The sequence below is a fragment of the Helianthus annuus genome, chromosome 12 (genome assembly GCF_002127325.2).
Source record: "Helianthus annuus cultivar XRQ/B chromosome 12, HanXRQr2.0-SUNRISE, whole genome shotgun sequence".
Classification (NCBI taxonomy): domain Eukaryota; kingdom Viridiplantae; phylum Streptophyta; class Magnoliopsida; order Asterales; family Asteraceae; genus Helianthus; species Helianthus annuus.
Genome location: NC_035444.2, coordinates 6,227,971 through 6,243,456, shown reverse-complemented (window position 1 = coordinate 6,243,456; position 15,486 = coordinate 6,227,971). Strand labels below are relative to the sequence as shown.

Sequence of the window (15,486 nt, the reverse complement as noted above, 5' to 3'; positions counted from 1 at the left end):
ATATTAGTAATAATAATTAAGAATATTAATATTAGGATTAATATAAATAATAATTTTAATAATAATAATAATAATAATCTTAGTAAGATTAATTACTATTAATAATAATTATTTTAATAATAATAATAATACTAATATTAGTAATAACGATTTTAATAATAGTGATAATAATAATATTAATAATGTTTAAATTAAGATCTAATATTAATAAGTAATAATACTAATAATGATAATTAGTAATAATATGTGCAATAATAAAAATAATAATATTAATTAAGATAATAATAATAATAACAATAATAATTAAGACTAATTTTTAATAATATTATGATTAATATTAATCATAACTTTGATAATAATAATCTTATATTAATATTGATATTAATAATAATAATAATAGTATTATTAAGTTTATTAATTATAATAATAATAATAATAATAATAATAATAATAATAATAATAATAATAATAATAATAATAACTGATATAATAATAATAATATAATAATAAGAATATTCAAATATTTTAAGATTAATATTTAGAATAATAATAAATATAATAATAGACATTGCATCTCAGAGTCGAAATCGTACCACCCCGGCGAATGTCGTCTTCTCCGGCGATGGTGGAAGGTTCTCCGGCGACAGTCCGGCTGGTTCGGCGACGGAACAAAGCGAGACGAGTGTTGTCGGGATTCGCGAGTTTAAACGAGGGTGAGGGTGATCGAGAGAATGGTGCAGGTTCGAGTGAAAGTGTGGGTCGGTATTTATAGGTGTTAGAGGGTGTCGGTTAACCTTGGAAATAAACCGAGATATTGGAAAGATTTCGGGAGTTATGGAAACCGAATAAAATTTGGGAATGATTGATCGGAAAAAAAAGGATCGAAGTATGGTAATGTCGCCGGATGAGAAGAAAGGAAAGGATTTGGGTCTAACGTGTTTTCTGATTTGTCAGTGAAGGGAATCAAATTTGAATTTCGAAGGAGTGGATAAAATTAATTAAATTCTGTATTCCTTCAGCTCCTAGTAGGAGGATAAACCGGTTAAGACACTCGAGTTTCAAGCAAAGGTCGCGCGTTCGAATCCTGTTAAGGGCCGGCCCTTTAAAGAAGGGCCCCCTTTTTGACATTCATGTTTTTATATTTTCCCTTTAGCCCCTGAGGTTTCTTAAGTGACTAACTGATCTAACTGCCTTTTATTAACCGAGTTAGTGTATAATTGAGTTTGCTAACTAACTTAGTTAATTTGTTTACTAATAATTAATAATAATTAATTAACCATGTTAGCTAACCTTGTTAGCTTTATTAAAATATTAATAATAAGTTCTATAATTATTTGTTTTAACCAAATTTTGGGTAATTCGCCGAATTAGCGTCCGAATTCCCGATTTTTGTACGGATTTGGGTAATCTCTTGATAAGAACTGTTTTGGGAACCAAAATTAAGATACCTTTCAACTGTTTTCACATGTTTGAAATAGTTTAACGTGTTTTCAAACGTATTAAGTCGTGCACACATAACATAGAATTATAACAAGAATATGATCAAAACAAATGCATTTTCATTATGATTTCAAGTCTCGGATTACAATTTGAAACGAAATGGAAAAAAATGAGAGTACAAATGTCTAAATAAGGAAAGTATAATACAACTAGCTATAAATAGAAAATACGAAAAAGCGAAGCGTTATAGGAATAGCGTGTGAGGTTCCATTGGCTCCCTTTGCTGGTCTGATCCGTGGCAACCTTTCTCTCTATTCAGGTTGGTGTTTAATCCATTCGCCTTCCGGGCCGGTTCTCTTGAGTTTTTTCTGTTCCTTTCCCTGGCTCGGTCCTGCTAAGCCCGGATTCTTGATTGCTTAGTAGGTCTGATACTGGTCACGGCTATCTCTGATAGTTTAGCTAGACTAGTTCGAATCCTATTAACCTTTTAAAGGTCCGTGGTTTCGTTTCGTTGCAATGTCTCGCGGGGGTAGGAGGGGTCTCTTCGGCAGTTTTGGTGCTAACTATGTGAGGTTCAATAAAGATGATGGATGGAATACTGTGCTTAGCAAAAAAGAGGCTAGAAAAGAAAAGATTTTCTTGAACAGGGAATTAAGGCTTCGCAATGCAACCTCTTTCTTTGTTTCCAATCTGCCTGACGACTGTACTCGGGACAGATTATGGAAGGCTTTTGCTTTTATGGACAATCTTGAGGACGTGTTTATCCTGGGGAAGAAGGATAAGGCTGGGAATAACTTTGGATTTGTTAAACTCTCTAATGTTTGGGATGTGGATTCGTGTATGGAGAGTATGAAGGAGGTCAGTATTGATGGTGCGATTATTGGAGTTAACTTGGCGAAGTTCAATAGGGATGGCTCGAAGAAGGAGAAGTTCAACCCTGGGGAGAGAGTGTCGGTCTTCTCTAGGCTTAATTTCGGTGGTCCTGTTCGTCGGTCTAAGCCTAATGTTGTGGGTATGACTTCTGGTAACATAGATAGCCGGTCTTTTAGTAATGTGGTTTCAAACAAAATTTGCATCATCCAAGTCAACACTGTTGAGTTACCTCCTATGGACACTGAAACGAAGAAGAAGTGGGAACTTAGACCGCTTATTGGGGAAGTTAAAGATATTGAGACTCTCAATAATCTCAAATCTCATCTTGACGGGCTGGTGGATGAAGGTCCTTTTCTGAGATACTTGGGTGGCCTTAAAGTCTTGGTCACCTTCTCTAACCAAGAAGTAGCTAATGACTTTCTGAGAAATCGGGGTGAGGAGTGGGCTACCTGGTTCTCTAGGCTCTATGTTTGGGATGGAACACCACCTTTGTTTGAACGGGTGGCCTAGATCAAGGTGTTTGGAGTTCCGGTTTCCCTGTGGGATCGTCACGTCTTTGACCGTATTGGGGAAAGATGTGGAAGGTTGTTGGTTAGATCGGAAGCCTCGTTTAACGATGGTAACATGGCAGAGGATAGGATGGCCGTCTTGGTCCATTAAAAAAAAAAGAATTTCAATGGAGTTGAATATCACCTGGAAGGAGCACTCGTTCACCGGTTGGGTTGAAGAAATATCCGGACAATGGTGCCCATATTTTCTGTCCGATAGATTGTCGGAGGACTCTGATCTTGCCGGATCTTCAAAGGTCGCTGAAAATTCGGTTGAATTTGGAGGTAGGGACTCGAAGTGTTGCATGTCGGACCTCGAGCAATCCTGCATGGGAAATCATGGGGACTTTTCTTCTTCCAAGGATGCGGCGCATGAAAAGGACCCTGACACTCCTCGTGTTTCTCGTACGGCGGCTGACTCTGATCAGCAGGAGAGAGAAGATGTGGGTCTAGGGGATAATGCTTATAATACTCCAAGTGTTGTGCCGATGGAGAGAGAAGATGTGGGCCTAGGGGTTAATGATTATAATACTCCAAGTGTTGAGTCGAATATGGATCCTCACAGGCCCAGTTACATTACTACTCGACCCAAGTCTGTTAGACTTCACAGACCGGAGGCCCAGAGCTTTAAAACACCCGACTTGAATGATGCAATAGAGGTGAATTCGGATCCTTTTAATATTGGGGAGATTTTTAGATTAGAAAAAGAACAGAGAAGTGCGGCGATGAGGGGGGTTCCAAGGCAAGATCCTCCGATTATGGATGAAGCAGGTGAGGCAGAGGCGTCGATTAGACATAACTTTGAAAAGGAAGTTTCGGATACTTTTTGATTTTTGGTTCCCAGATAGGTGTGGAGGTTCAAGGCTTTGACAACCATGTGAGAAAACTGGTTGCTGGGGAGACTAATTTGAATCGTGACCCATGAATTTTATTTCTCTAAATATTAATAGAGTCACCGATCCTAACAAAGCTGGTTGGGTTCGGAACCTGAAAAGCAAGCTGAAGTGTAATTTTTTGGGCCTGCAGGAGACCCATCAGGTGGGGATGTCGGAATTTTTTCTCCGTCGGTTCTGGGATAACTCAAATATGAAAGGTTTATCTGTTGATTCAGACGGGAAGTCAGGGGGATTGGTGTCCATTTGGAACTCGAATTTTTTTAGCGATGAGTTTGTTGTGAAGAACCAGAGATTCCTTTTTGTCTCTGGTTAGGTTGTCGGAGTGGAAGAGAGAGTGAACATCTTGAACCTTCATGAGCCGAATGATTCTAGCAGTAGACGACTCCTTTGGTTTAAAGACCCAGTTCGCTGGGATTTGGGTCGTGTTTGGGGATTTTAACGAGGTTCGGGCAGAAGAAGAAAGGGTTAACTCGCGCTTTGATAGAGCTGCGGCAGATGCTTTTAAAGGCTTTATTACCAGAACGGGCCTTCAGGAGTATCCGATGACGGGAGGTAAGTTCACCTTTATTTCTGATAATCTGGAGGTTAAAATGAGTAAGATCGACAGGTTTCTGGTCTGTGTTGATTTCTTAAATCGGTGGCCTCTTGCTAAACTTGAGGTGCAAAAAAGGGGCCTCTCCGACCATTGCCCTTTGGCCCTTTTGTGTGCTTCTGTTGACTTGGTCCCGTTCCATTCAAGTTCTTTAACTCCTGGATTGGGGATCAGAAGCTAGTGGAGATCGTGGAATTTTGCTTGGCTGCTCCTAATGAGGGTGATGTCAGTGATGTATTCTTAGCCAAAATTCTGAGAAACATTAAAAAGGAGATTAAAAAATGGAGAGGAGAAGTCAAAGTGTCCGAGAACAAAGAAGTTTTGGAGATGATGGGTACTATTGATCTTCTCGAATCTAAAGCTGAGTTGGGGCCGCTTTCTTTTAGTGAGAAGAAGTCAAGGGCTGAATTACGGGCTAATGTGAAAAGGTTTGAGGCAATTAGAGGAAAAAACTTGCAACAAAAGGCTCGTGTTAACTGGATCACGTTTGGAGACGAGAACTCCTCTTATTTTCATCGGTTGATTAACGTGAACATGGTGCATAACAGGATCAATAGGCTTAGATTTAAAGACTCGTGGATTTCGGATCCTGTGGAGCTGAAATTGGAAGTCAGAACCTGGTTTAAAAAACATTTTTCAGAACCTATTCGCCGCAGGCCGCTTTTCGCAAACACAGGGCTGCCTTCTCTTTCTGTTCAGCAAGGTTTGTCTCTTTGTGCCGAGTTTTCTGTTATTGAAGTCAAAGAGGCTATCTTTGAGTGTCATAGCGGTAAAGCCTCGGGCCCGGACGGGTTTTCTATGAAGTTTCACAAGTCGTTTTGGGAATCTTTGAAACCGTTAATTACGGCGGTAATGGGGGACTTCCATTCGAATGGGGTGATCAGTGAAGGTTGCAATCCCTCCTTTGTTGCCCTTATTCCTAAATTAAAAGACCCGCAGGATCTGTCCAATTTCCGGCCAATTTCGTTAGTCAGCTCGGTGTATAAAATCATTTCAAAAGTCCTTGCGAACCGCCTGAAGAAGGTGATTAATGATGTTATTTCGCCCACGCAATCGGCCTTTGTGGGGAGTCGTAATATATTGGACAGTCCTTTAGTTGTGAGTGAAATAGTGGCTTGGGCTAAGAAGTCGAAGACGAAGCTTTTAATTTTTAAAGTGGATTTCGAGAAGGCGTACGATTCGCTCAATTGGAAATTTTTATGCCGAATGATGAATTATATGGCCTTTCCTGTTAAATGGATCAAGTGGGTCAAGGGTTGTCTTGTTTCTGGGACGGGTTCGGTCCTCATTAACGGGTCTCCTACGAAAGAATTTAAGTTTAAACGGGGTTTGAGACAGGGGGATCCCCTTTCCCCTTTTCTTTTCATTATCTCTATGGAAGTTGTTAATATGTTTATGTTGAGAATGCATGATTTGGGTTTGTTTAAAGGAGTCCAACTTCCGAACGGTGGTTCGACTATCTCCCACCTTTGTTATGCGGATGATGTTATTTTCTTAGGGGAATGGTCGGAGCAAAATGTGGTTACTCTTAATCGCATGTTGAGATGGCTCAATCTCGTTACCGGTCTCAAAGTGAATTATCGGAAAAGTAAACTTTTTGGGATCGGGGTGGAGGATAGTGAGGTGTCTCGACTAGCCCAGATGCTCAACTGCGATGCTGGTTCATTCCCGTTCTTTTATCTGGGAATCCCTATTGGCGTGAATATGAAGAAAACTCGTTTTTGGCAACCCGTGATCGACAAATTCCATAATAAACTCTCCAAGTGGAAGGCTAGGCACCTTTCTTTCGCGGGGAGGATGACTCTGGCAAAATCGGTTTTGGGGAGCCTTCCTTCCTATTACCTTTTTTTTTCCGGCTCCTAAGGCTATTATCAACAAGCTTGACAAGTTTCGCAGGGATTTTAGGGTAAAACCGGGTTGGGTCATAAAATCCGTTGGGTTAGATGGAACCTCTTGGTCCATCCGAAGAAAGGAGGTGGTATGGGTATGGGGTGGGGGATCCAAGACTTTAATCAAGCTATGTTGACCAAATGGTGGTGGCGGTATAAGATGGATCCTAATCAACTATGGGCTAAGGTAGTGTGTGCGATTCACATGACGAGAAACACGACTAAGTTAATCCCGTTGAAGAAGACGATCCCGAGAGTTTGGAAGGATATAGGATGCATGGAGAAGGACCTCTTAAAGATTGGGATTCGTATTCGTATTCAAGAGAAGCTTATTGCGGAAGTTGGCGATGGTTGTAATGTCCGATTCTGGTTGGACACGTGGCTGTCCACTCGGCCTCTAAAAGATATTTACCCGTATATTTTCAGCTTAGCTAAACTAAAAAACGCCTCTGTTGCGGATTGTGCTCCTTGTGTAGATGGCTTTAGATTGTGGAGATAGGAGTGGGTGCGGGACCCGAGTTCAACGGAGGAATGGGCGCAAATTGGGATGCTTATTGTTAGGGGTGGATTTACCAATGATCAGTGATCCTCAGTTACTGTTGGGTTTAGTGATCCTTGCTTCTGTTTCAGCTAGTGATCCTCAGAAGTGTTGCAGGACCAGGATTATGGATCATAGTAAGGATCCTTATTCTAACGATTGTCTACTTTGAATATGATGTTGTTTTGCAGGAGTACGAACTTGGACTTGGTCTTGGCGATATTCCTGGAGCATATTCCATGTTTATTCCGCACGTGCATGACTGAAATAGACGTTATGGAGATCGTGGAGGACTTGCACCATTTACGGAATGTTTGTTAGCTTAGATATTTTCTATTTTTAAATGGGATAGCGAGCTAAGATAGAAACACTTGGCTAATTTTGGCAAAACACACACTAGTAACTGCTCTCACCAGCTCGTAACCATTCACTTGGCGATTACACACTTTTATACACGTTACACTATAGTGATCCTTGTAATTAGCTCGCTATCATCCAAAGTTGTAATACATTTCTTGTTTAATTTGAGTTGGTGATCGATAGTTTCCATCACCCGAGGTTTTTTATGCCGGAGATCATTCATTGATCAAGGGCTTTTTCCTCATATAAATCTCTGCGTCATTTGTTCATTACATTTCAGAGTGATCCTTATTTTTTTGCTCATTAATTCAAGCATCATCCCCGTAACAGAGAGTTTGGTTGCATTATCATTGCTTGATTTTTGACCCAAACACTTATGAATTAATTAAGGCAAGTTAATTTAGAAGACAAGAGAGATAGATGGAAGTGGGTCAATGATTCTGGTGACCTTTTCTCGGCCAAACAGGTTCGTGCTAACATCCTTAAAGCCGGTATGGGGGAACCAACTCATAACAGGGAATTTTTTTGGAATTCTTGGGCTCCTCCGAAGCAAAACGTTCTGCTTTGGCGGGCGATTTGGGGCAGCGTTGCGTCGAAGTCTGGGCTGGCTCGTCAGGGTGTTGCTTTGCCGGATACCCTTTGCTCTCGGTGCGGGATTCAGACTGAAGATCCTGACCATATATTCCTCAATTACTTGTGGGCTAGGTGCATATGGTGGCAAGTGCTAACCTGGATGCGTATCAACTTCCCCGTTAATTGCAGTAGCTTGAAGGACCTCATAGATATATTGAAGGAAAGCCCGGGAAGTAAAGCTTGGAAGCGCACTGTGTACACGGTTGGTATGGCGGCGGTTTGGAGAATTTGGGGAGCGAGAAACCTTAAGACTTTCGAAGATTCTTTTGTTCCGGTTAAGAAGACGGTCGATCTCATCAAGGAGGACGTCTTTTCCTGGATCATTAATAGAACCAAGTTGAAGGCCCTCGCGTGGGAAGACTGGATGGAGTTCAATATTGTTAACTTGTTATAATGTGTGTTTTCTGCGCGTTTCCTGTTTTGTTCTTGTTTGTTCCCAGTTTCTTGCTGGCTCTTTATATATATATATATATATATATATAAAATGTAAGTATCTATAGAAAACCCACTTTAATTTAGAAAACCCGGGAAACTCAAAACTCCCGATGTTTTTTTTTCTTGAAAAAATTTACACATGTTATATACATGTTTTTAAGGGTTTTTGGCAAAAAAAATCAAAAAAGCGCCGAGTAGATATTTAAAAAAAAATAAACAAGTTTTGGTGTAACACATGTTACAAATATGTCAGATAAATGTAACATGTGTTACACCAAAACTTGTTTATTTTTTTTTAAAAATATCTACTCGGCGTTTTTTTGATTTTTTTTGCCCAAAACCCTTAAAAACATGTATATAACATGTGTAAATTTTTTCAAGAAAAAAAAACATCGGGAGCTTTGAGTTTCCCGGGTTTTCTAAATTAAAGTGGGTTTTCTATACATCCTTCCCCTATATATATATATATATATATATATATATATATATATATATATATATATATATATATATAGGGTAGGGTTCCAGCGTGAACCTAATCCCATGCGTGAACTGATCTGGACCATTGATTTCCTTTTTAGTTGTTAAGGGTATGATTGTAATTATATAAAAAATTAGATTTAAATCATTATTTTAATAATTGAATTAAGTTACATCTTTCCTATTTTAAATTCATTATTCACATTATCTTTTATTTCATTTTTATTTTTTAGATTTCACCCCCAGAATTCGGATTATGATTTTTAAGATTCACGTAATCTTCATATTTCAACGGTATACACATGTGTACTTTGATATGAATTGAACAGTACACATGTGTACTCAACATGGTACATATGTGTAATTAGCTACATACTACATACAGATAAACAAAACTTGTAAACCTATTTTATATTAAACAAATAACAATTTCCATAATGTTTGCCAAACCAAAAAAAAAAACATACAATTACAAGTTCCAGTTTCGTGAAAACAATAAACGCAACATAATAGGAAAAATAAAAAAGACATGGTCTTTTACAACTATTCACCGCGTTGTATGCTGAATCATCCTTATCGACCAAGCAAACAAACATACGTGAATCATCCTTATCGACCTCATACGTGAATCATCCTTATCGACCTTCCATCTCCACTTTCCTCGTTTACGACGTCTCCTATAATAACACAAAAAACTCAGCAATTAGTACTTTGCATAATTCACAAGTGTACATCAACAACTTTACACATGCAATACAAAAAAAAATATGAGATATCACAAAAACAGACGCTATACACATGTGTACATCGCATTAAAAACATAGCAAAAATCAGAATACACATGTTACAGCGCCTTAAAAACAGAGCAAAATCAGAATACACATGTGTACAGTGCCTTAAAACCAGAGCAAAAATCAGAATACACATGTGTACAACGCCTTAAAAACAAGCAAAATCAGAACACACATGTGTACATCGCCTTAAAGCAGTGAAAAAACTAATGACACATCTAATAATGACGGTGTATAGTTATAGTCCATTCAAATAACACATCAAAACTGTAGTGCTAGTTAGAAATAGACTAGTACCTGAATTTCATGCTCGATGTAGTATAGTTCCCAACAGGCATTGCAACCTTAATGTTTCGACTTGAAAAGAAACTGAAATCATTACAACCCTGCAACAAATGAAAGTCGATATTAGTATCTGAGTAATTTTGAGGACGATAACTGTAGCGCATCAAGGATGTGTCTAGAAACAGGGATGTCAGCCGTGTGCAATTGATATTAGTGTCTGAGTAATTTTATAGGTGAAGTCAAACCACTTTCTTGTTAAAAATTTGACACATTATTAAATGAATAAACAACCCATAAAATCCTATGAACAAAGAATTTTAATTCAGTGTTTGCATCTACATATATCCACAACGTTAGTCACATAGCTCGCATATAATAGATGTTATATATGTTTGATATATACAGCCATAAGGAGTGTTTGGATGTGCGTCTAAAATGCTCATTCCTGATTATTTAGACGGAGAGAAGTAGCTGAAGAATTGCTGCAAGAAAACTGATTATTTATGCTATGTGGCTCACCCTTGGAAAACTATGTTTTATTCACATTTTAATCAAAATAGTAAAAGGGGTGTGTACAAACCAGATATCCAAAATCAAGTTACCCAACAAGATACAATTGGAAACACTCACGTGTGTTTCTTAAAGTTCAAATTCTCTGAGGCATTTCATCAAACACCTTGAAGGCAATAATTAGTTACCAAGAAATTGGAGATTACTGATTACAGTAAGTAACAAAATCCTCCTATCCTATAGGGAGTAAGCTTGAAATCATATCATGAAAAATGAAAATAAGCTTTCTAGTTCAATTGAAAATTACATTCCAGGTTTACTAGGCCGAAAACCAAAAAATAAAACAAGAATTTTTTTACCTTAATGATGATGATGTCCTCCTGCGTTGATGATGATGATGATATCGGCTTGTTTACTCACTCGATTTCGACCTTACACTCCTCTGTTGACTGCTGTGATGATGAAGAAAGAAACAGGGCCTGGACGCATATGATCGACGTTCTGCCTGCTTTCCCATTAAATCAATAAACAACCCATAAAATTTGACAGAAACAAATTGAAGAATAATATGAACGAAGTGTACCTGATTGATTATTGTGTGTGAGTGAAAATCGATTGAGGGCCCAAATCGGAAGGAGAATAATCTTCGAAGGAGCGGTGATGTTTGATGACGATAGGATGGAAGGTCGACGACTAGAGGTGGTGGTGGCGGTGGGAGGCGGATGGCGAGGATCAATTTTAGGGTTCGTCATCCTCTGCTACGATGATATGTGAGAGAGAAAGAGTTTTGTGGGATTTTGAAACCTAAATGTGGAGAGAACGAGATTTATGCAATCAGTTTAAAATAGAAATTACACATATACCCTTATTCATTTAATTAATTAGTAACAATTAATCAAATAATTACCATCATGCCATTGACTTAAAATCTCAAGATGATCAAAATCAAGGGCCCAGATCAGTTCACGCAGTTCACGCATAGGATTTTGTTCACGTTTGAACCTAATCCTATATATATATATATATATATATAAAGTGTTGTTGCCGTTAAAAAAATATATTTAGGAATCTAATTGGTGGGGGAAAACTGACTTCGCGGTTAAATGTTCAACTTTGCATGATTTGATTAGAGATGTCTGCCGACCAATTAACAAAATTGTTGAAGCAACAAAAGATTCTTACCTGAAAAGAAATCATCATGGACGTCCTTTCCTTCTTTAAACTATTAATGGTTATCCTGCTTTTCATTCATCCATTTCATTCATTTTCCTTCCTCTATTAATATATAATATATAATATGTAATATTAATAATAATTAATTAATATTAATTAATAATAATAATAATTAATATATATTAATAATAAGTAATAATTAATAATAATTAATTCCCAAATGGGTGTTATTTACATTTACAATACATACATATTAGAGTTGCAGGAGGGAATAGTGGTTAAATGTGGTAGGCCATTTTGGGCGGCCAATTTTTTTATTTTTTTTTTGCTTATAATAGTTATTTATAGGTTTTGCCAAATTACGATTTTATCTCAATTTTAAAATTACGAATTTGCCCTTGCATATAATAGTTATTTATAGGTCCTGTCAAGTTACAATTTTATCTCAAGTTTAAAATTACAAATTTGCCCTTCGTTTCAAAATAAAATTTTGGTTTTGCTTCCTGCTTAAATTTACGATTTTGCACTCAGTTAAAAAATACGATTTTGCCTCCGGTTTAAAATAAAATTATGGTTTGCACCCAGCTAGAGTCCTGCCAAATTACGATTTGGTTCCCAGTTTGAAATTACGATTTCACCCCCAGTTTAAAATAAATATTTGGTTTTGCCCTCAGCTAGAAATTACGACTTTGCCCGCAGTTAAAAAAAATACGATTTTGCCCACATTTCAAAATAAAAAAATTGGTTGCCCTCAGTTCAAAATATTATTTAACCTCCATTTCAAAATTACGCTTTTACCCCAGCTAAAAATTGCAATCTTGCCGTCGTTTTTTGGGCAAAACTTTGGTAGTGTTTTATTTTACTTGGTTGACTAATTTTGTTTTTGTTCGTGCCAAATAGCTGCCTAGCACTCGCTAATTCGTCCTGACAAATTATTGTTTTGCCCCAAACTCTAAATTACACGCTTGTCATCGTTTTAGTTATTTTTTATCATAACTGTGGTAGTGTTTTTCTTTAATTGGTTAACTCGATGATATTTTTTGAGATCGTGTTATAAGTAGCATGTATGACTAACCGAAATAAAAACGTACATGTTATTAAACTAAGAAATATTCGATTTAGCGTCCCGCAATACGGGCGGCGAATAACTCTAGTTACATTACAAAAGCCTTAATTTCAAATGGATATCCATCAAGATCAAGAATCTCAAAAGCAGAGGTGTAGTATTCTGTCTCTTTCTTAGTAGTTAGTACCCGTTCAAATTACATTATAAACTGTAAACTTTTGGCGTGAAATTGTTACAAAATCTTTATTAATCTTAAATTCCAAAGTTTAAATTTCTATGTTTTTACATCTGTAAACTGCGGAAAAATCTAAACCCGATCTCATGGCGACGCCTGTTCTTTGATTCCAGTTCAAATTCTTCTGTTTTTACAGATGTTTGTTTGAGGTCTTCATCTTTTATTGCTTGTGGTCACCGGAGCCGATAGCGATGGCCACCGGTAATTTGATTTCTGTGGGATTTGGGTTAATTATTGTTATGTTTTTATTTTTATTTTAGTAATTTGTCCAAATGGTCTCTCTGTTTAAATAGAATTTGTTATAAAAATAGTTTCTCTTCTTATTCAAGGGCATTTTAGTCATTTTACACCGATTAAACAAGAAATTTAACGACATTTAGCCTTAATAAGTAAAGACGTTATAAAATTGAAATCATAGCACCTGAACTGTTACTTGAAAACTTTAGCAGTGAAATATGTTAGTTTTAGTAAACTACAAGGACTATATGCATAATTAACTCTAAAAAATTTCTTGATATAATTGAAAAAATATACTTAACATATGCATATATTGTTTTGATTTTTTTTCTTTGATCATGGTTCTAATACCATGTGATTTTCATTTCTTGTAATCATTTACGACAGAATCTCCATTTCTGTAACTTAACTAGTTATAATCATTCTTTAAATTTCATATTTAAATTTTGTTTAACCTTATAACATTTAATTCTTCATTTCAAATCTTTATCTTGCATACAAACACTTATTCATAAAATTCTAGATTTTGGAGATAGAGATTTTGATGGAGATGCAAAATCAAGAAAATCTTCAAATTTTGGAGATGGAAATAAAAGTAAAGTAAAGACCCAAATATGAATGCTCTACATTTTTAGTTGTATAATCAAAAGCATATAGTTTGCTTCAAATATGCCTACCATTGATATTTTTCACCTAAGTTATTGTCTTCATTATGGGAACACGACGACGTTGTCCGTCACAAAGGTCCTCTATTTCATAGTGAGTGACGGTTTGTAGTGGGATTTGACTTGCATGTTCTATTGATCCAAGTTTATGTCAATTAACCATAACTCCATAAGCACGCCTTTCAACACCAAGATGACTTGTTACAATTTATTGTGCTTCATGTTACATAAAGCAACTCACTAACAGTGTACTGAAGTTACATGTTGTTAGTTAATATAGTTTTATAACCTAAACAAACTCATTAACACATATATGACTCGTTAACACCGATCACTATAATAATTATCATATTGTTGTAATTTAAAACCAAAATGACATGTTAAGACAAATGTGACTTTGTGTAATATCACAAGACCCATTATAGCCAATCACTCTACCAATCATTATACACTTGTAATATAACACCTAAATGACTTATTACTACCTAATATAGTTTTGTGTAGCTGAAACTAACTCACTAACACATAATAAATTAAGTCCACTCAAGCTCATTAGTGTGCCAATCATTACGCGTGTAATTTAATAAAAAAAAAATGACTTGATACGACATATGTGGCTTTGTGTAACCTAAACCAACTTCCTAACATCACAAGGACTGCTACAGCTCATAAGTGTGTCGAACATTATACACTTGTGATTTAACACCAAAATAACATATTATGATCGACCCAATGTGGCTTTGTGTAACCTAACCAAACTCACTGACACATGACATGGACCATGAAGGCTTATTAGTGTAGTGACCTTCATACTCATTTAGTTCACATCAGAAATGACTTATTTTGACCTAATGTAAGTTGTGTGTAACCAAAACCAACTAAGTAACACACTAAAAAGGTCCATTAAAGCTCACTATTACCCTGTACCAAACAAAATCCATAAATTTAATAGTGCGTTGAAAAATGTTATATCACATATTTTTTTCCTACATAAATTGAATGGTGTTCATATTTGCCTCCATTTTAGACCATGAAGTGACACGTAGCTGTCTAGTAAGAAAATGGGCATTATGAGGCTTGAAGTTAAAACGAGTGTCGTGTTATAATGCCCCATAATGTCCCATTTCATGATTAACCAATTATTTTTTTTAAATTAAAACAAATAATCAACGGTCCTCACTTCTCATTGGTCAATTTTACAAATGAAAGGTGTTTTTTAAAATACGCCAAAAGCAAAAAAAAAAAAAAAAAAAAAAAAAAAAAAAAAAAAAAAAAAAAAACACGCCCCACGTAATGGCTTCTGGCGTTTTCGAGAATATTCACACCCAAATACTGCCCCACTACTGGTGTTGTTAAAACTCAACAACTTTTACATTGGGTTGCACACAAATTTAACGACCTTTATTTTTTTTTTTATAATATCCGAAAGCTATAAATCTTTTCAATCAACCTTAGTGTTTAGTTAGCCAAATACATTGCATATAACTTTTGAAATAACCAAATTATCTTTTCAGAAAAAGTTTCAAATTGCTAGAAAACATGCATTAGCCATGAATTAAATGTTATAAATGGCTTCTCATGAGTTTTCATAGTCCGTATATATAGTTTCGAGGAATATGTTATCAGGCCCTACAATGGGACTGATATATGTTGCAAACCACAAATGGATCATAGGTCATTTATGAATGCACGAAATACATTTTTATAATTCACTGTATTTTTTATAAATATCTTGTGTATATTTATCACAGTCTTGAAACAATATACATTTAATTCACTGTATTTTTTATAAATATCTCGTGTATATTTATCACAATCTTGAAACAATATACATAAACCT

At 36.2% G+C, this 15,486-nt stretch overlaps 1 protein-coding gene and 1 long non-coding RNA gene across 2 annotated transcripts; one reads left to right on the top strand and one right to left on the bottom strand.

The window, feature by feature from the left end:
- The first annotated feature begins 7,629 nt into the window (after nt 1–7,629).
- On the top strand, nt 7,630–8,163 carry LOC118484985. Its single transcript, XM_035981158.1, has one exon. It carries the CDS (start codon nt 7,630–7,632, stop codon nt 8,161–8,163), a length of 534 nt encoding a protein of 177 aa, XP_035837051.1.
- A 1,138-nt stretch (nt 8,164–9,301) lies between these two features.
- LOC118484766 lies at nt 9,302–10,770 on the bottom strand. The gene is made up of 3 exons (XR_004874398.1): nt 10,630–10,770; nt 9,773–9,861; nt 9,302–9,361 (listed from the first exon to the last, which is right to left on the bottom strand). It is a non-coding gene; the product is annotated as an uncharacterized LOC118484766 (long non-coding RNA).
- Between the last annotated feature and the right edge of the window lie 4,716 nt (nt 10,771–15,486).

Excerpts from the sequence above, each read along its gene's own strand:
- LOC118484985 (XM_035981158.1), top strand. The coding sequence starts at position 7,630 with ATGGGGGAACCAACTCATAACAGGGAATTTTTTTGGAATTCTTGGGCT.